Source organism: Maylandia zebra, linkage group LG1 (assembly GCF_041146795.1).
Source record: "Maylandia zebra isolate NMK-2024a linkage group LG1, Mzebra_GT3a, whole genome shotgun sequence".
In the NCBI taxonomy this organism is placed as follows: Eukaryota; Metazoa; Chordata; class Actinopteri; order Cichliformes; family Cichlidae; genus Maylandia; species Maylandia zebra.
The window spans coordinates 19,936,970-19,957,412 of NC_135167.1; the positions used below are offsets into that span (position 1 = coordinate 19,936,970).

Here is a 20,443-nt window from a genome sequence, read left to right on the forward strand (position 1 = left end):
ATAAAGAAACAGGCAGTAGATTTATTCAACTTAAGACAATCCATAGGTGGCATCGAACACCGCAACAATTGTATAAATGGAACCTGGCCTCTACGGCCGAATGTTGGAGATGTGATGGTCAAAATGCTTTGATTTTACATATCTTATGGAGCTGTTCGGCACTTCGGGATTGGTGGGAAAATATAATGGAGGTAATTTTCAGTGTTTTAAAAAGGAGATTTGGTATCTCACCAAAACTGTCCATACTTGGTATAACCACAGAACTTTCTGATGGAGATTTTTCTAGTTATACAAAAAGATGGATTATTTTGGCTCTTACTACAGCCAAACGGGTCCTGCTAAGACATTGGCGGAAAAAGAACCCCCCTTCCCTATGAAGAGTGGCTAAAGACAATGGCTAAGTTGGCGTCTTACGAAAAAGTGACTTATGGTTTATTAGACAAATTGCATCAATATGATTGTATTTGGCCCCCCTTTACAAGCTGGCTTTCTGTAACTTGAAGAACAGAGGAGTAATGACAGAGTGGTGGTGTGGGGATTGGTGTGCGAAGAAAGAATAGGATAACTTCCCTTTGTTTTGTTTTTTGTTTTGTTTTTTGTTGTTGTTGTGTTTTGTTGTTGTTTTGTTGTTGTTTGTTTGTTTTTTAAACTATTTATTTATGTAGTTATCCTTAAGCTCTGTAATTGAAGTTTAAAATGAAATAAATAAAAATTGTTGATGAAAAAAAAAAGTTTAAACTTCAAAGCTCATGCATACATGCACATCCAGTGCTCAGTGTCTAATTGTGTGTTTGTGTTTTTACCTTTTTGCAGTAGCGTAGTGAAACATTTGGGCGGTGGATAAATAATGGAAAATAAAATTCAGACTACAGACGGCTTCAGGTGAGTACACGTGGTGCACAAGGACCAAAGCTCACCTTCTCAACCTGGACAAAATGAATTATTTTACACTGATACTGTAAACTTTTGTTTGTGTGTCAGGTTTCCATACATCGGAAACAGCTGCTGCATCTGTAATTCTGTCCATCCTGAGGAGAGTCCACACTCTACATCAGATCCTTGGCTCGCCTATAATGACGCACAGGTGCTGCACACAACTGGATCTGCAGCTTGTGAGGAACAGCAACACTCAGCCTACATCCTGTTTTACAAGAGAAACGTAAGAAGACACAGCATCTCATCCTGAAGTGAGAGAATGGCACGCCAGCTGCAGCCTAATCCAATCTCTCTTCTTTTCTTTTTTTGGTGCCCAGACACCCTTCAGTTTCATCATGTCATCCCTAACAATAGCTGTAGAGTTGGATGGAGGATGAAGACAGCAGAGAGCAAAAGAAACAGGTAAGAGCAGACAGGTAGTCAGAGTTAACAAAAACTTTTAAAGCCAGTGTAGCTTCTGTTTTGAACACATTTATTGATGACAATTTTACATAAATAAGCAGTGTGTTATACTGTTATCAGACAGGGACGTGCAGAGAGGTTTAAAGGGGCGGGTGCTCAAAGTTAAAAAGGGGCACATTGAACCATGCTGAATAACAACAACACACATTCATCAAGAATCTAATATGGGAAGGGCAGGGCTGTGTTGATCTGAGACTGTAGACATTAAAAAGTCCACAGGAGAGATGGTAGCTGATTAAACAAGTGTCATGAGATAATAACAAAATGCAAAGATTGGTGACAGCGCTTGGAACCATAAGGCAACGAAAAACTGTGACATAAACTCGGCTCTGCCTGTGAATCACTCTTTGCTTCTCTTCTTCCTTCCTTCCCATCATTTCATATATCACTCTCCACTTGCTGTCTATCTGAGAACAAGGCACAACTTGCTATTGCAATAAACTATAATCTAATTATCCACACCTAACAACTCTTGCACTTAATCTATAATAAAATGATGACAGAAAAATGTTATAGCCCTGCCTTTAGTAGCCTCATACAGCTCCTACTGTTTCCTCCTCATGTCCTTACCAGCCATGTCTGCACAATGTTATATCATGAGTAATAATTTAAAAAAATCTATATACATAAAACACACACATGCACACACAGTGACATTTTAGACCTTCTTCAGAATACTGTATATACTATGGGCATCCTTACATTATTATTTATTACTAGAGCTACAATAATAAAGCAATGAGGAGGGGGAAGTAATAAATATGAAATAATGTATTTATGATGATTCCATTTGTTTCACTATCCACTCTGTGCAGGGCAAAGCTTATTACATTTTTAAACTGTAGAGATACAATCTTTTGTCTTATTTAAAATATAAATCTAATATAATCTGCTTCTTAATGTATGTTCTTTAAAATACAGCGTGTGTTTTTTAATATATTATAATTATAATAATTATTATGTGGACATGCATATTAGATCGTTTTTTAGTGAAATATAATCCCTCCAGAAAGGCAGGAAATGCCCAGAAACTTACTTTAAAACTAAATATGTTCCCTAAAACGGTGACAGAGCTACAGACCCATGACAGCCTTACACAGGTAGCCAGCAGCTGTGACCAGCACTACTTGTGCAGTTAATAAAAGGACAGGTAATGTTTGTCGCGCTGTTGCACACACAGCACGCTCGTTTGTTTCAGTTCGTCAGTTGCAACAAGACAGCTTACCAACGTGTACGTAATAAGCTAATACTCCTGTGTGCTACACACTACAGTGTGCGCTGTACACCTACTTACTGGGTTTGTCGCATCAGTCTGTGTCTCTGAGTTAACTTGTGTTTCTCCTACAGCTCCGGACCGCAAAAAATGCGCGTGCTCTTTGTGAGCTCGTTCCCGGCTCGTAACCAGCGCGTTCTGCCGTCGAGGGCGATCATTGGTTAAATGTGATCATGTGACTGATGCAAGCCAGATCCTTTTATTTAGCAAAACTATGATTAATAGTTAAATATTATTGTTGAGGGGCACAGACAGGACTCCGCACGCACACACACATAAAAAAAATAATAAATAAATAAAAAAAATTTAAAAGTTGCCTCAACAAAAGGGCACTTTGGGCACTCATCAGGAAAGGGGCGGGTGCTCAAGCCCCTCTAGCCCCCCCCTCTGCACGTCCCTGTTATCAGATGTGGAGTCTCACTAACCACTTTAATAGTGACTTGTGTCCCAAATACTGTTTATTTGTCTTAGTTACAGATAGTGAAATAAAAATGGAAAATGATTGTTTCATAATTGTATACTCAGCTTGGTCAAGACAATAATTTGAGAACGAGGGGCAGGATTTTGAATTGATGCCATTGGTGCATCTACTAAAGTTCTGGGGTCAGTTTGAATATCAGTGACCTTGACCTCAAGTTCAAAGGTCAAGTTTTCTGAAAATCTTGTGAATGCTACAACTCTGTGACGAGAAGTAAGTCTCCTAAGTCTTTAAATTTGTATATAGGTGCATCTACTAGGAAGCTGAAGGGTTGCACTGCGGGCCATCTGTAGAGGTGTAGAGTCAACAACCTGTCTCTGAACGTGGACAAAACAAAAGAGATTGTTGACTTCAGGAGAACACAGTGGGATCACTGCCCACTTAACATGAATGGATCCTCTGTGGAGGTCGTCAAGAGCACCAGATTTCTTGGTGTCCACCTGGCGGGGAACCACTCCTGCTCCCTCAACTCCAGCTCCATAACCAAGAAGGCCCAGCAGCATCTCTACTTCATGCAGAAGCTGAGGAAAGCCCATCTCCCACCATCCATTCTCACCACCTTTTACAGTGGGACTAACGAGAGCATCCTAAGTAGCTGCATCACTGTCTGGTATGGTAACTGCAGCGTATTGGATCGAGCAGCTGAGAAGATCATTGGAGTCCCTCTCCCCTCCTTATAACACCCGCTTGCTGGAGGACTCCACACACCCTTCAAACACACTCTTCACCCTGCTGCCTTCTGGAAAGAGGTCCCAGAACATCCGGGCCCTCGCTACCAAACTACGGAAAAGTTTCTTCCCACAAGCCGTCAGACCCCTGAACACTCAGTGACTGCACTGGCACACGCACACCTTCACACACGTCACTACCAAGCACTTATCTGCAGTATCTCACACTCATACATATACATACAGACACCAAGTTACTTTTGCATAATACTCAGCATTGTGCACATTTCCATTGTCTTGTGTCTGTTTTGTCCTGTTCTGTCACATTTTGCACTGTTTTGTCTTGTTTATTTTTGCCATTTATGCACACTGCACTTTATGTAGTCTTGGGTTTGTCCGTATATGTCATATATAGCACCAGGGTCTCGGAGGAACGCTGTCTCATTTCACTCTGTACAGTACCTCTGCACTGCACGTGGTTAAAATGACAATAAAAGCCACTTGACTTGACCTGTTTTTGGAGCAGTTGCTTGGAGACGAGCACCATACAGTTCAAATGAGCATACATTCCAAAATATGCAAATTTGCCCCATACATCATAATGCTGATGTTTGCTGTTCAGGGTATGAACATTCTATGCTGAAAGTTTATAAATATACAACCTTTGACTGCTTGTTTTCAGTTGAACTTTTGCAAAGCTGAGGAGATTTTGGCTGCGATCACATCAAGTCCAAAGATGTTTAAACTTCTTTTTCACAGAAAGGTAAGTTTGAAGAGACTCGCAGCACATTTCTATGAATATTTTCTTATGGTAAATAAGCATTTTTGAAACTTTTAAGGAAGCTTCTTGGATGATTTCTGTAAAAACTGAATTTTGAATCCAAATGAAGGATTTTGTATTTTCATACCATATACTTTGTTTTATGCCATTACTGATGTTGGTTTTCTTGTTTCTAAACAGAAATCACACAAACAAAACGTGGCAGAGAAGGAAATTCCTTCTACGTCTCATCAGAGGTAAAGAAATGCGCCACTCTTTAATGCTGCTGGAGATATTTATAGCAGTGGTTTAGTTGGAGCTCTTTTATTTCCCTTTTATTGGTGTTTTGTATTTACATCTTTTTTACTACTTCTAGTCTTGTCTATAATTTATATTGATTCAGAGATTAGCGTTTGAAAATGTAGAGTGTAAATGTACAAAATACATGATTTTGTTCCATTACAGTTATTAATTTTTATTTGCAATCTCCAGCATGTACTCCTTGTTAAAAAATTTCCACTTTGAAAAATAACATTTACACTTTTGTCCTCATCAGCATCCCGGATGCTTCTGTTACTGAAAATGGTCAAAAGAAGAAGAGAAAATGGAGACACCTCTGCTGTTCCTCGGTTTGCTTTTACACAAAACATATGAAATGCACATTCTCTTTCAATTGCACTTGTTAATTTAAAGTGACTTTACTTTTTTAATAAACGTTTGTTCGTCCTCTGCAGCAAACGGACAGCGATGCAGAGGCAGAGAGCAATACTGTGAAGACACAAAAAAAGTGTCGCTGGTTTCTTTTTAAATTCTGGAAGGTATGTTTTATGGAAAGAGTCATCAAGCATTTACTCATCACAGTTAAATGAGAAGAATTAAGAGCAATTTAGCACACAGCTATGTCCTCAAATTAAGTTCAAAGATGTTTAAACGTTTTTTTTTTTCACAGAAAGGTAAGTTCGAAGAGACTTGTAGGATGTTTCTCTAAATATTTTTTATGGTAAATAAGCATTTTTGAAGCTTTTAATGAAGCTTCATGGATGATTTCTGTAAATGGTAAATGGCCTGTATTTATATAGCGCCTTACTAGTCCCTAAGGACCCCAAAGCGCTTTACATATCCAGTCATCCACCCATTCACACACACATTCACACACTGGTGATGGCAAGCTACATTGTAGCCACAGCCACCCTGGGGCGCACTGACAGAGGTAAAAACTGTAAAAACTGAATTTTGATCAGAACCAAGTGAAGGATTTTGTATCTCATAGGACAAACTTTAAAACTCGATTTAAAGCATGAATAAATTGTTTTTATTTTATTTAAAGATATTCCTATATATCTGCTTCATGAGCTGACAGCTCACTAAAGTGATAAATAATATGAAATGATACCAAATTTTCTAACTGGACACTTTTCATGGAGAGACTCCCTTGGTATGTTTGCTTTATGCCATTACTGATGTTGGTTTTCTTGTTTCTAAACAGAAATTACACAAACAAAACGTGGCAGAGAAGGAAATTCCTTCTACGTCTCATCAGAGGTAAAGAAATGCGCCACTCTTTAATGCTGCTGGAGATATTTATAGCAGTGGTTTAGTTGGAGCTCTTTTATTTCCCTTTTATTGGCGTTTTTCTTCCACCTTGTGTATTTCCATCTTTTTTACTACTTCTAGTCTTGTCTATTATTTATATGTTAAAATGTTTCAACTTCAAAGCTCATGCATACATGCACATACACTGCTCAGCATCCTGACATCTTTCCTAATTTTGTGTTTGTGTTTTTACCTTTTTGGAGCAGTGTAGCATGCGGTGGAAAAAAAATAGAAAGTCAAACTGGGACTATAGACTGCTTCGGGTGAGTACACGTGGTGCACAAAGACCAAAGCTCATGCACTTTGTCAAAGTGGAGAAAATGAATTCTTTTACACTGATACTGTAAACGTTGTGCGTGTGTGTCAGGTTTCCAAACATCGGAAACACCTGCTACATGAACTCCTGCCTGCAGAGCCTCCTCAACATTGAGGAGTTCATAAGAGACATCAGGCGTCAGGAGGTTTTGTGGAGCACAGATCCAGAAGCTCAGCTCTTAAGGTGCGCTACGTCAACCTTCTACTTTCTTCAAAAACCTGAAGAACAAAGAGATCTAACAGCAGAAATGTCTGTTTACCCTTTCCTTTCTACAGAAGGCTCATTGATGTTAGGGACTGTCATGAGTCAACAGATTATGGCCTTAAAGATCACCACCTAAGAGCTTTTAAGAAGGCATTCAGCAATCAAGCTCCTGAATACACCGGCAGTGCACAGAAAGTACGTCAGCTATTTGGACATTTCGTTTTTTGCTTTACCATCTGATTTTGATGTACTGTTTTAAATCTCTCTGCTTTTCTTGCAGGACGCTCATGAATTCCTAACATTGTTCCTCGATGAGGTCAAAAGGCTCGCACCTCACCTGGAGAGGAACGCAGCTCTCCTGGGCCAAAGTTATGCCTGCCCAGTAGAAGACCATCACATTTTTAAAATGGAAAACATGAGGACATGCAAGAGGTAGGCCTGTCTTTCAGAAACGCAGAGCTGGTTGCAATATTTTCATATACCTCTTTTCCACCTACCTGATCTTTACTTTAACTACGTTACTCCTGAAATGTGTAGCTGTGGTCACCAATCATCACAGCAAGAGGACTTCACCAGCTTGTCTCTTGACCTTGTTCCAGAGAGGTCTATTATAAACATGTTAGAGACATACTTGAAGGTAAGATCACAAATTCCAATAGAGTTGTCGTATCAGCGATCTTAACACACCTTTTTTGTTAGTGTTTGTGCGTATGTGTGTGTGCATATGTTGAGATTTCTTTCTACCATAAAGCCTGTTTTCTCTGTGCTGTTGTTCAGGAACAAGAAATAGAATTTCGCTGTGATTGTGGAGGGACGGCCTCAGAACTGAAGTCGTCTTTTGATACACTGCCAAGGTGAGTAAGGTCACATCAGAATTGATCGACTGACCAGGTTTCCAAACTGTGGCGCATCAAATATCAGTTTTTCGAGACAATACTTGAGCAGTCGTTTTCTCCCATCTTCTGTTTGTATTTGACACTCATTCTTCTTATTTTCTACCTTGTTTGTGTTTTTTTTTTTTCTTTTCTGCCAGAGTTCTGATCTTGCATCTGAAGAGGTTTGGCTTTACACAAACCTACAAGATTCAGAAGGTGGATGACCCCGTCAGGCTGCAGAGGGACTTGGTGGTGCCATCCAATCAGGTAAAAACAGACTGCAGAACGTCTCAGGGGTAGATTTGAAAACTCCGTGTCCACACTAGCGTTTTCAGTCATTTTCAAATAGTTGTGCGTCTGCATTGAAACGGCCGAAAACGCTTACGTTCCAGTCCTGCGCATGCGCAAAAGTGAGTGAGAATTACTCACTTTTGCGCAGTGAGTAATTCTCACTTTTGAAGAAAAGCTATCCGGAGCATGTACAAACTGATATTAATCTTTTTTAGGGCTGTCAAAGTTGAGAGCAATCAAAACAACTGCTGTATAATGCACTCGGCTATCTTTGTTTAATTGCTCACATGACTGCATCACATGACTAAAATGCATCATCGTTTTAGAAAGTCTGCGTTTTCGAGTGTCCACACTGCGACGGGACAACTCCGTTTTGAAATGTATGCGTTTTCGAGAGCGTTTTCAAGATGCTGTGTTTTTCCTTGAGGAAAACGCCATCTCAGTGTGGACGGGAGGTCAAAGCGGAGAGAAAACGATGTGTTTTCAAACGAAAACGCATTAGTGTGGACGTAGCCTCAGCAAATCCGCTTAATTATGGCACTGATGTGAGACTTTATGAAACTAACACTCTTTGGATTTGTTCCTTCTCAGGGTGGTGGCTGTTATAGTCTTGTCAGCGTCATCAGTCATTATGGAGGCACAGAATCAGGTAAAACAACAGACTTGTTACAAACAGAAAATGAAAAGTTGCTACATTTTTTAGTGAAGGACTCACACACAAAAGCTTTTGATGTTCTAAGAAGCACTAAGTCAAAATCACTGTTTGCTTGAATCGGTTGACTTCCAGAAGTTGGATTCATTTGTCTTAATGTGATTTCAGGACACTACATCTGTAGTTCTGTCCATCCTGAGGAGAGTCAGCACTCTACATCAGATCGCTGGCTCACCTATAATGACGCACAGGTGCTCCACACAAGTGGATCTGCAGTTTGTGAGGAACAGCAGCACTCGGCCTACATGCTGTTTTACAAGAGAAACGTAAGAAGACACAGCATCTCATCCTGAAGTGAGAGAATTTTTAAATGTCCTGTTACCTTGTTAACCAGTTTTGTCTTCATTCTCAGTTCTGAAACAGGAAATGGAAGGAAGGAAGGAAGTTAAGGTCGTCATCATGCTGAGAAGGAAAAGCAGTCGTCCCAGCCCACCATCGCACACTGGAGGTAAGTATTGCCCTCAGGAGGAAGGGTCCTCCCAGAGAGCCTGGTCCTCCCAAGATTTCTTCCTCCAGGAGGGAGTTTTTTCTTGCCACCGTCGCCCCACATTCACTGGTCTCATCAGCAGGGACATTTTTAATATCCTAAGACCTGAACTCTTTCATGGCATGCATTTTTAATTTCTCTGTGCCATTTGGGTTGATTGGGACCTGATGAATGTAAAAACAAAGACATCAGATTCGGAAATCTACTAGTAGTTCACCACTACTAGAGATCGTCCTTTACTAGACCAGTGTTTGGCTTGCTCTCTGGGAACAACAAATTAGTGCTGTCAGCGTTAACGTCATTTTAACTAATGACGTCAACGCTGACATCACTAATTTTATTGTTATTATTATTAATATTATTAATTTACTTGTAAAATAAATTAAATAAAAAAAAACAAAGAAATTATTTAATTCTTTATGTTATTTTGTTTTATTAAAATCAAAATAACAACAAAACAAAAATAATTAATAAAAAAATATTAAAAGTATTCAGCAGTGTTTTGTGAAATTTGTAATGAGCCTTAGTTAAGTTGATGTCACAGAAGTTTCTGAATCATTTAGATTGTTCAACAAACTGATTCACGCAGGTAAAGATGGTAAGCTGGAGCAATGGTACCCTTGGAGTTCAGTTTAAGTTTTCAGACAAATATTCCCTCGATCAGTTGCAGCTTCTGCTTTTAAATAAATGATTTAGCTGCAAATGTTTAGCTGCAGGTAGCAAAGTCCAAAAGTGACAACATTTCCGCTGCAGTCTCTCCAGAAATGGCTTATAAAACTTTGACCAAATTAGACATTTATCCTTGGATCATTGACAACCCTGTAGGGTGAAAATCTTTAATTGTACCTTTTATAACATTTTAACAAGTTACTGTCTCCTGCTGCATGTTTCCTGTTTTGGCTGAACTTCATCAGCTCAAAAAACTCACTGTGCTGTGGTGTACTAAATGGCCTCTGTACAGGACACACTGAAGGCAGGTTTGCAACGTTTAATCAACAAAGTCAAGATCAGTTAACAACAGCTGAACTAAAGACTTTCTTTTTCTCATCGATAAAATGAGGTCCATGCCAATGCGCTCAAATGGCACCTCCATTAATGGTGAGGGGCATAAAGGCGGTTTTTAAATGACCAGCTGGTTCACCAGCTGACACCACTGGATGCACACCATCGGTGCACATCCAAACATGTAAAAAATGCAAGATGGTGGTGCGCACAGATACAGCGGCTCTATGCTCTCGACACACTAAACGTGGTCTGTCCCTACTCGTTACAACATGTGGAAATGTCAGTGCTATGTCAGGGCGCACTATTTGACTATCAGCTCTCATCATTTGATCAAAGGGCCAGTTGCACAATGCTATTATCTTCTGTGTAGCGAATTGCTGGAACGGGCAACCCAAACGCCACGTGTCCCTGTTGGTGGTGTGTGCAGGCCTACATACTGTCCTATTGAGCTACTAAACCCCGACCAATCAATGTTCAGATTTAAGGGGTATGATGGCCGTCAGCTAACCGCAGCTGTTACTCTTTGCATTTCCCCCCGATATTTCTTTTCCACCAGTAATATTGGGTATTTGTGAATATCCATGACTGACCCGGCCAGCTGGTCTTTGGACAGGGTCACGGCAGTTTCAAGGTTAAAAAAAAATCCCTTTCACTGACAGACTGAAGGAAAGCTCCTCAAAAATGGAGGGTCTTCAAGCTCCTCAGTGGCAGGAAAAGGTTTCCTGGACCCAGTGTTGTATATTTGTTTCCCAAAATTGAAATAGTGGAGAGAAATCAGGTTCTGAAACCATCCAGAAGACAAAGTCTCCAACTGGTTTGTGGAAGTCCAGTTTCTCCAAATTAATCAGCGGGTGAAATGTCTCTTCATGGATGGTTTTGATTCTGTTGTTGTTCACAAACAAAGCCCTCAAAGCAGCATATGAAAGAAAGTCATCTTTCATTATTGTCTCCAATGTGTTAAAAGAGAGATCGAGCTCAGTGATGAGTTTTGAAGCGGCTGCAGGGACTTCTCGAAGGTTTTGGCTCAAACAGTCGCAGGATGTTGTTCACAGTGGTGACACTGTTGACTGGTGATTGACAAGCACTGAGATACTAAGATGACAAGCACAAGAAACATCATGACTTATTCTCCTGAGTGCCTGCAAAACACAAACACAAAATCAAACTCAAAGCTTTTCTCTCAGGTGCTGGTGTGGCACAATCTAATGATAAGAAAGGTCATGCTAACAGCTTTTGGAGCACAGCTGCACAAAATAACAGCTTTTGGAGCACAAAATGCATTACAGGTAAACCCAGTACCCAAACATGTTAACAAGGATAAAGAAAAAATCTGAAACAAAAGCAGGTAGTGTGGTGATTTATGTTGTGAGGATGCTTTCACTCCCATCAAAGTCACCCAGTGTTGAGAACCCAAATGAGCCCAAAAACCTCAAGTGGCTGCAACCAACAGCGAACGTCAAGAAGTGGATACTTGCATGTTGAGCCAGAAACATGCAGAAAACCCAATAGAGGCAAGACAGCACATCTTGGTCCCACTCAGGCAGTACGAACACCTGGAAAGAGGAGCCCACAGTTCAGACCCAAGGTCACTGGTAAGGACACCAGACAGCCAGTTATAAGTCTAGTTTTAATTTTCATTTGAGTTAGTGTTATGGCCTGTCTAAGGGTGGCCAGACCATAATATAAGGGTGATCCACCCCTGTCTGACCCCAAGCAGCACATCACACAACCGGTACAATTTTGACGGTGATTTTTTTTCACAGTGATTGAATTCTAACAAAGGAAAGGAGCGAACTATAGCTTCGGGGTGGACCCCAAAACAACAAACAAAAGGGGCCGTATCTAAAGGATGTACAAAACTTATATATGAAAAGAATAAAACCAAATGACAATGTCTTATCTCCCTAACTAACAAAAACATGAGAAAAGGGTAATCAAATAAAAAGGCAGTCCACCCCTACATGCTCCTGTATAAAGAAACAGGTAACACAAAGCCTGCTGGTTGAGGTCCATGGCGGTTTCATCTTATATGTTGTCTCCAGGTCATTAGCCAATCTGTATGGTCCGTCCCATGGATGCACCAATCACGGAGATGCACCTGCACACTCAGATTTATATATGAGACAACATTACAACAACAGTCGTAACATTAACTAAAAATGTTTTTCACCATCTCGTTTTAACTTCTGGTTTAGCTTCAGCTAACTAAAACTAAATGGACCTTGGAAATAATCACATCTTAATAGAGTGAACCATAGACTGTATAAAAGATAGGACCATTGCAACTTTACTGCAGCACTTCACCCTTTCGCATAGTCCCAGCTCTTCTCTGTCATGTTTTATGGTGCTGCAAATGTCTTCAGTTGGTGAAAGGTCTGGGCTGCTGGTGTCTTGTTGTGCTTGCTATGCATCCCTGACTCGTTTCTTCTTTCTGCATCAAGTAAGGAATGTAGTGAAAGTTCCCAAGAGGTTAAAAACACCACTGAAAAAATGCCATCAGACCTGAGTTGGGACACTTGGATTATGGAGCTTCTGGACCAAGACAGTGGATGGGAGCATGTGTTTAACAAGTAAGAGTATAACGTCCCCCAAAATGTCCCTAACTAACAAAAACATGAGAAAAGGGTAATCAAATAAAAAGGCAGTCCACCCCTACATGCTCCTGTATAAAGAAACAGGTAACACAAAGCCTGCCGGTTGAGGTCCATGGCGGTGTCATCTTATATGTTGTCTCCAGGTCAAGGAGACAACATATAAGATGGATAGACAGACAGATTTCAAAATAGCCAGCTGGAATGTTAAGGGGTTGAATAACGGGATTAAGAGGAAGAAAATATTAACATATCTAAAGTTATCAAGAGTTGATACAGTATAGCCTTTATTCAAGAAATGCACATGTGCAAGTCAGAAGCCTTAAAACTTAAATGTTCCTGGGTAGGTAAAGTCTTTTCCAGTCCTGGAACTGATAAAAGTAGGGGAGTGTCAGTTCTGATTCATAAAGCAGTTAGCTTTACTGAAACAAAAGTAATAACAGATAAGGAAAGTAGATTTATATTGGTTTATGGACAACTACTGGACACACCAATAATTTTATGTAATATCTATGCACCTAATGCGGACATACTCGCCTTTTTTCATAACCTGTCACAGTATCTTTTGGAATTAGAAGGTGCACAAATAGTGGTAGGAGGAGATTTTAATCAAATACTGGATCAAGACCTAGATAGATCACTTCCTAGGAGAGGCACAGAGAGTAAATCTGTAGTTGCCATAAGGCAGATGACCTCAGATTTAGGTCTGAATGATATTTGGCGGACAATGCATCCAGAAGGCAGGGAATATTCCTTTTACTCTCCGCCTCATAATGTTTATACTAGAATCGACTACTTTCTTATTTCTGAAGCCTTAGTGAATAACTCCATAGATTCAAGTATTGGTAATATAGTATTCTCGGACCATGTGCCAATTTTTCTATGTCTTGGAAATATTTTACAGATTCCTCAAAGCCGCAGATGGCATTTAAATGTGTCCTTAATTAAAGACTCTGGGTTTATTAAATTGATAAGAGTTGAAATACAATTTTACAAACAGACAAATAATCGAGAGGACACTACATTGGCTACTTGGTGGGATGCTATGAAGGCATACTTAAGGGGGAGGATAATTTCTTACGCTTCCTTTAAAAAGAAGGCAGCTAACAAGAATATCATTACGTTAGAAGCCAAATTAAAGGCACTTGAGGCAGTACATTCCCATACAAAAGACAGAGTTACGTTGAATAAAATTGTTAAAGTTAAATATAAGTTGAATGTACTGTACAACAGAAAGGCAGAATATGCTTTATTTCGCATTAATCAAGCATATTGGGAAATGGGAGAAAAGCCGAGTCGTTTATTAGCATACCGTCTTAAACAGAAAGACAGTATGAACCATATCCCAGGTATACGACGATCACATGGGGTTATTTCAACTTCTATTAGACATATAAATGATGGATTCAGGGCCTTTTACAACAATCTTTATTCTACACAAGGTAGTTTAGATGAACAGAAACTCGAAGCATTCTTTACTGATTTAAACCTGCCACAGCTTTCTACTACACTCTCAGAAATAGGGGTACCAAAGTGTACCAAAAAGGGTACAAATGCTTGTCGCTGGGGGTGTTCCTTTTTAAAGGACATTTCTGTACCCTTTAGGCTTGGTACATTTTTGTACCTTATGAAGTTGTACCATCTGAAGTACAATCATGTACTTTCCTATGACATAAATGTACCTTGAAACTATAGTACAGAAATGTTCCCTTGAAAAGGGTACAATAGGGTACCTATGAGGGTACCCCCCCAGCGACAACCTATTTCGTACCTAAAGAGACAAAAATGTACCCCCAATAGTTCAAAATATTTGGTTATTTAACCATTTATTTTCGATAATAGAATCACATCAAAGCACTTAAACAACCACAGGAATACATCCTTGATTACATTCGTATATTGCCATAGGACATAGGTGTCAAACTCTGGCCCGCGGGCCAAATTTGGCCCGCAGCCTAATTACATTTGGCCCGCGAAGCCATACCAAATTACTATTAGAGCTGGCCTACTGGTATTATACAGCTAATATATACATTGTTTAGTATTAAGCTTTGCTTGTTCCACATTCAGTTTTTCACCAAAACTTGTTTGAGTCCATAAGAAGAGATTCATTCTTATATCTGGAGGAAGATATTTTTCAATAAATATTAATGTTAGCCCGCGACCTTGTTCTAGATTTGAATTTTGGCCCACTGTGTATTTGAGTTTGACACCCCTGCCATAGGACATGTCAAGAAAAATACATTCATTTAAAAAAAAAAAAAAAAAAAAAAAGAAGGAAAAAAGTAAACAATCACATAAAGACATTAAACACCTGAACACAATGTTTTGACGGATCACAGAGATGGCATGTATTTAAAAAACTGTCCACACAAATGTTTTGCTCTACTTCAACAAGCACGCACATACATACGCACGCACGCACACGCACACATACATACATACATAAAAATATTCTTGCAATCACGTCACACAGAATACCTCAAGGACACAAACAGCCTATCATCAACTAAATACGTGTCTAGAGCTTGAAAGTCTAATTCATTTCCTGGATTGAACAGGATCCAGTCATTGTCAACTGCCACTTGGTAAGCATGGAAATGACATTCACAAGTGCAAGGAAGTAACAGTTTCCCACACAATACCCAACAAGTATCAACATTCAAAATATACTTGATTTTAAAGAATTGAGGTATGGCTTCAGTGTGTACATGGCCAACTACAAAAACATCCTCAAGTTCATATTTGACACTGCTGACAGATATAGCAGACACACGCTGAAGCACTTTATCCTGAAAATGCACATCTGTAAAACTTTTGTTCATTTCCAGAGCATTCTGTAAGTCACCTGGCAGAGATGAAAATGGCACACTGACACTTGTGCTGAGTGAATGTTCAAAGTCAACAAGCAACTTATCTGAAGAAAACTCCCAGCACTGTTTCATTTGATGACGATTGCTAAGAGTTGCAGTGATGTTTACAAAGTTTTTGCATTTACTCGCTAGATTTTTGAAATATTGATGCTTGCTTTCATATCTCATACACCACAAAGGGCGAAGAGGACCATACATCAAAATCAGCATTGGGTAGTCAATAAGGTAGTGACACTTGGGTGGGGGCGTATTTAATAGAGTTGGTTAAGTACCCTGGCGACACTTACTGGCAGGGGTTTGTCTCCCTGGTCTCCTATGTTGACAATGCAGTTCTGAAGAAAGACAAGTGTTTTCTTGAAGTATGCAGGGTAGGTCATGTTGAACACGAAGAAGGTGGAGAATGCTGAGATGTAGGCCTCATCCAGCGAGCGGCACGAGCAAACATCCACTCCTTCAACTGTCACAACACGGCGACACTGTCTTAAGAGGGCAGTTGTCCAACTCTTATCCTTCATTCGAATGGTTGGGTATGGACTCGTGGGAGTATTCTGCAGAAGAGGAAGAAAAACATTAGTATACAGTATGTTTAAGCAATATGTGCCAAGTGGATTTTCAACAGATTCCTCAAATTACCTTCTTTATTTTCTAGAAAACAAAACTGTCTATTCTGATAACCTGTAAACATGGCCCATACTCCAAACAAAAAGCTTCTTGACCAATGACTGTTGTGGTAGTGTTTGATAAGCTGCTAAAGTTTGACATAATATTCAAGGGCAAAAGCAATCACCCCTGACAGTGACAGTACCTGTGAAGAAGAATTTCCCTAAGGGGACAATAAAGGTCTATCTATCTATATAAACACCAGACAAAACCCAAGAGCACAGCAGCACTGTGGATTAACAGCAGTGTTTCCCCTACATTAGCTTAGCTGTGATGCTGAACCGCAGCTGAATTCAGCTCCATGCCAACAAAACACCAAGAATGAAACTTGTGGCCAAAGGCTATGCATTGCATCATGCATTTACCTCTCCAAGGATGATGAAATCTTCTATCTTCTCCTTGAAGATGGATGGCAAGAGAAGTGCCCCCTTGAAGTCAATTCCTAGGTCATACAGATGCAAATGCACTTCATTAGATTTTGATAGCATGCAAATTCCCATTAACATGCTCTTCACATGACACTATGGTACATCAATTATCTTTGGAAGAGAGAGCAAATGAATTGTCACAAAATTTACTATTTGTATGAGGTCAAATTAGCACCTGTAATGTCTTCAGCCAGTGCATTCTCTCTTGCCTCCATGTAGACCTTCTTCAGTGGAAAATCCTTGGTCATTTGAAGAACAGCAGTGAAGTTTTTGCTAAAGCGGCGACAGATGTTGTCTTGGCAGGGATGCATTAAATCAACCTCATCACACAACTGGAAATGAAAAGAGCAGAATAGACAAAAGAATGACATTTTACATTGAGGATTTAAACTTTTGACATGTTTAAAGACACAGACTGGAGATAAATGTAAAGTGCTTTAACCCTTGAACAAAAATTCTAAAGCTAATAAACAGCTTGATTAATCAGTTAGTACAGAAAATAATAATAATCAGATTTAGAGACAAAAAAAATCATTAGCTGTTTCCCCAATCATCTTAACAATTCTTGGGTTGCAGACAGTGTCCCTGCGCAGAGCTTACAGTTCTCATATTCGAAAATCCCAAATCCCACTAAGTAGGTGGAATGGTACAAATGTGTACCTTCCATTGTTTAAAATCCCTTTGAGCGGGAAACACGTTAGATGGGATGAATTTTGCTTAGAGAACGATTTTGTTAATACCTATATTTACATACTAGCATGTTTTGAGAAATTATTGATTTTTTTACATTGTTGTACACGGTTAGTGACTATTTATTGATAAAACACTGGAATACGGCGGGCAGACAGACGTTGAACATTCCACCAACAGTCTAAATAGTCCACATTTGTACCTTTCTTTGTTTAAAACTTAGCTAACTGCTAGCATTCACCCATGTTAAAGCTAGCTCTTCGGACTTTTGCTAACTCTACTGTAAAATTACACGTTGTAATTTTTATAAAAACACAAAATCACACCCGACTTACCTCTAAACCCTTGCGCCTCGTCGTCTGACATCAATGCCTTCTTCCATCAACTTTTTAAGGAGCTCCTCCATCGATAACCCCCTGAGAGTAATTTTCTGCCTCAACGCTAGTGAGCGCGGAGGCGGAGCACTCATCGCTGCTGGCTTTTCAGCCTTTGGGATTAATGCGCGTTGCGAACTTGATACATGGACATTGTGGTATTAATGCGTTTGGAAACCGTTATGCTGTCTTGGCGAACTATATTTGTAACTTGCAAAATGTAGTCACCGTAACATAAAAATCTGCTTGACATTTTAACTTCCAAAGAACCTCGGTTTAACTTGATGTTGCAAATTCCATAAAAACCTCACAATTAATGAACAATTCTAGGATGTAGTAAAAGCGAAAAAGTAAATGGCCAAACATAACAGTAATATGATTTCACGTTTTTGAAGGCTACAACCAAGATTTAAAACATTAAAAATTATAACTGAAACTTAATAAAATGGAAATGGACCAGTTTTTTTTAACATCATTTGGTTGTGCCTGCATGTCATTGTGTGTGTTTTTAAAATATAATTTAACATAACTTACACAAAGGTAGGTTACAGATATTCTTTGCATCATAGGATAATTTATGTACAGAGGAGAGGACCAACAGATTTGATTATAACATGTAGCTTTTATGAGCACACTCACATCTCATATGAATTTTACAATTAACCAGGCCCATCCAGATTTTCCCATGCTGACCCATTACCACATTCTGTCACCTTCACTGCAGTACAGGTCAAAATGGTACAGATTTGTACTTTATTTCAAATTGTACCTTTAAAGGGGCATTTCTGGACTTTTAAAGACCAGTATTGTACTTTTAAGGGAACATTTTTAAAAAATGTACCTATAGGTACAAAAATGTTCTTCTCTCGTACCTCTATTTCTGAGAGTGTACTGACCAGCAGATTATAGATGCTCCAATTACAGTGGAGGAGATTACCCGTGCAATTAACAGTATGCCACTTAATAAAGCTCCAGGATTAGATGGGTTACCATTGGATTTCTATAGAACATTTGAGGATATGTTAAGTCCCCTGTTGCTCGATGTTTATAATGAGGCGTTCAAAGTAGGCTCATTACCTCAGCCAATGCACTCTGGACTTATAACATTTATTCTTAAAACTGGAAAAGACCCTTTAGACCCAAGTGGTTACCGCCCCATATCTTTGCTGAATTCTGACCAAAAAATCTTGGCAAAGGTCTTAGCGGGTCGATTAAAAGTAGTAATGGTGAAAATAATTCATGCAGACCAATCTGGTTTTGTTCCAATCCGCTATGGTTCAGATAATATTAGGCGGTTGGTTAATTTGCAAAATTATGTATATGATTCAGTATATCCAACAGTGGCCCTGTCGCTGGATGCTGCAAAAGCTTTTGATTGTGTTGAGTGGGATTATCTGTTTAAGACATTATAAAAGTTTGGTTTTGGTGACAATTTTATTAGGTGGATAAAGATATTATATGATTCGCCTTCAGCGCGAGTATTGACGAATGGGCTCATATCAGACCTATTCCTTTTACAGAGATCCACAAGACAGGGTTGTCCCCTTAGCCCCGGTCTTTTTGTAATTGCTATAGAGCCTCTGGCACAAAAACTGAGAAATAATGTAAATATATTTGAAATTTCAATGGGTAATAGTCAACATAAGCTTCTATTATATGCAGATGATATGTTGTTACTTATGACCCAGCCTGGGAAGTCAATTCCAGCCCTATTAGAATGCGTCAACTGGGATAAATCAGAGGCAATGCCTATGTCAGGACACTGCCCCCATACTTTATTTAAACAGTGGGAGTTTCGGTGGTCCGTGAATGGTTTGAGGTATTTAGGGATACAAATTACCTCGGATTACACTAAGATGGTTCGAGCAAATATGGAGCCAATGTTTGAAAGAATAAAAATGGAATTTGGTAGATGGTCCAGAGTACGTCTCACAATATGGGGTAAAATTAGTTGTATTAAGATGATGACTGCACCCATGATCTTTTATATTTTATCTAATATTCCATTACACATTCCAGTATTTCAAAGATCTAGACTTTTTAATCTAGCAGTTTCTTTGGGGTAGCTCACTGCATCGTTTAAGTATTAAGAAACTTCAAGTGAGTGCAAAACAAGGAGGTTTTTCATTGCCTAATTTCCAATGGTATTATTGGGTGATGAGCTTGGTTACCTACTGCACCAGTTAAACCCATCTGGTCCCATACAGAGACGGAAGTTAATGGCGGTATTTCTCCTTGGAGGGAGCTGTTTGATAGCAGTCATAAAACTACCAATCCTATAATTGCAAAGACATTGTGGTTTAAATTACATAGGGCAGGTCGCTGGGACTTTATTAAATCACCTTCGGCAACCTTATGGAGTAATAAAAGAATTTTAATTGGAGGGACATCGGTTGACTGGTTACAGTGGCGTAAAGCAGGCATCCTTAATGTATCAGATTTATTTGACTGTGGGACTAAATGTTTTTTAAGCTTTGATAAAATTGTAGAGTTATATAAGTTGCAGCGTAATCAATTCTGGAGATATGTCCAAATACATAGTTCATAGGGGTGGGCGATATATCGAGTTTTTTAAAAATATCGATGTGACAATATCCTTTATATATATATATATATATATATATATGGAGATATATATATGGAGATATATATATGGAGATATATATATATATATATATATATATATATATATATATATATATATATATATATATATATATATATGGAGATATATATATATATATATATGGAGATGATCTCTGATGTA

At 39.1% G+C, this 20,443-nt stretch overlaps 1 protein-coding gene across 1 annotated transcript; it reads left to right on the plus strand.

The window, feature by feature from the left end:
- Positions 1–1,146: 1,146 nt before the first annotated feature.
- On the plus strand, positions 1,147–9,447 carry LOC112435170 (ubiquitin carboxyl-terminal hydrolase 37-like). The gene is made up of 16 exons (XM_076887474.1): positions 1,147–1,338; positions 4,500–4,580; positions 4,779–4,834; positions 5,134–5,206; positions 5,312–5,395; positions 6,064–6,119; positions 6,377–6,433; positions 6,538–6,669; positions 6,762–6,885; positions 6,971–7,122; positions 7,228–7,327; positions 7,468–7,544; positions 7,724–7,832; positions 8,448–8,505; positions 8,677–8,834; positions 8,921–9,447. The coding sequence occupies exons 1-16, from the start codon at positions 1,303–1,305 to the stop codon at positions 8,924–8,926; spliced, it is 1,359 nt and encodes a 452-aa protein (XP_076743589.1). The 5' UTR covers positions 1,147–1,302; the 3' UTR covers positions 8,927–9,447.
- The last annotated feature ends 10,996 nt before the right edge of the window (positions 9,448–20,443 follow it).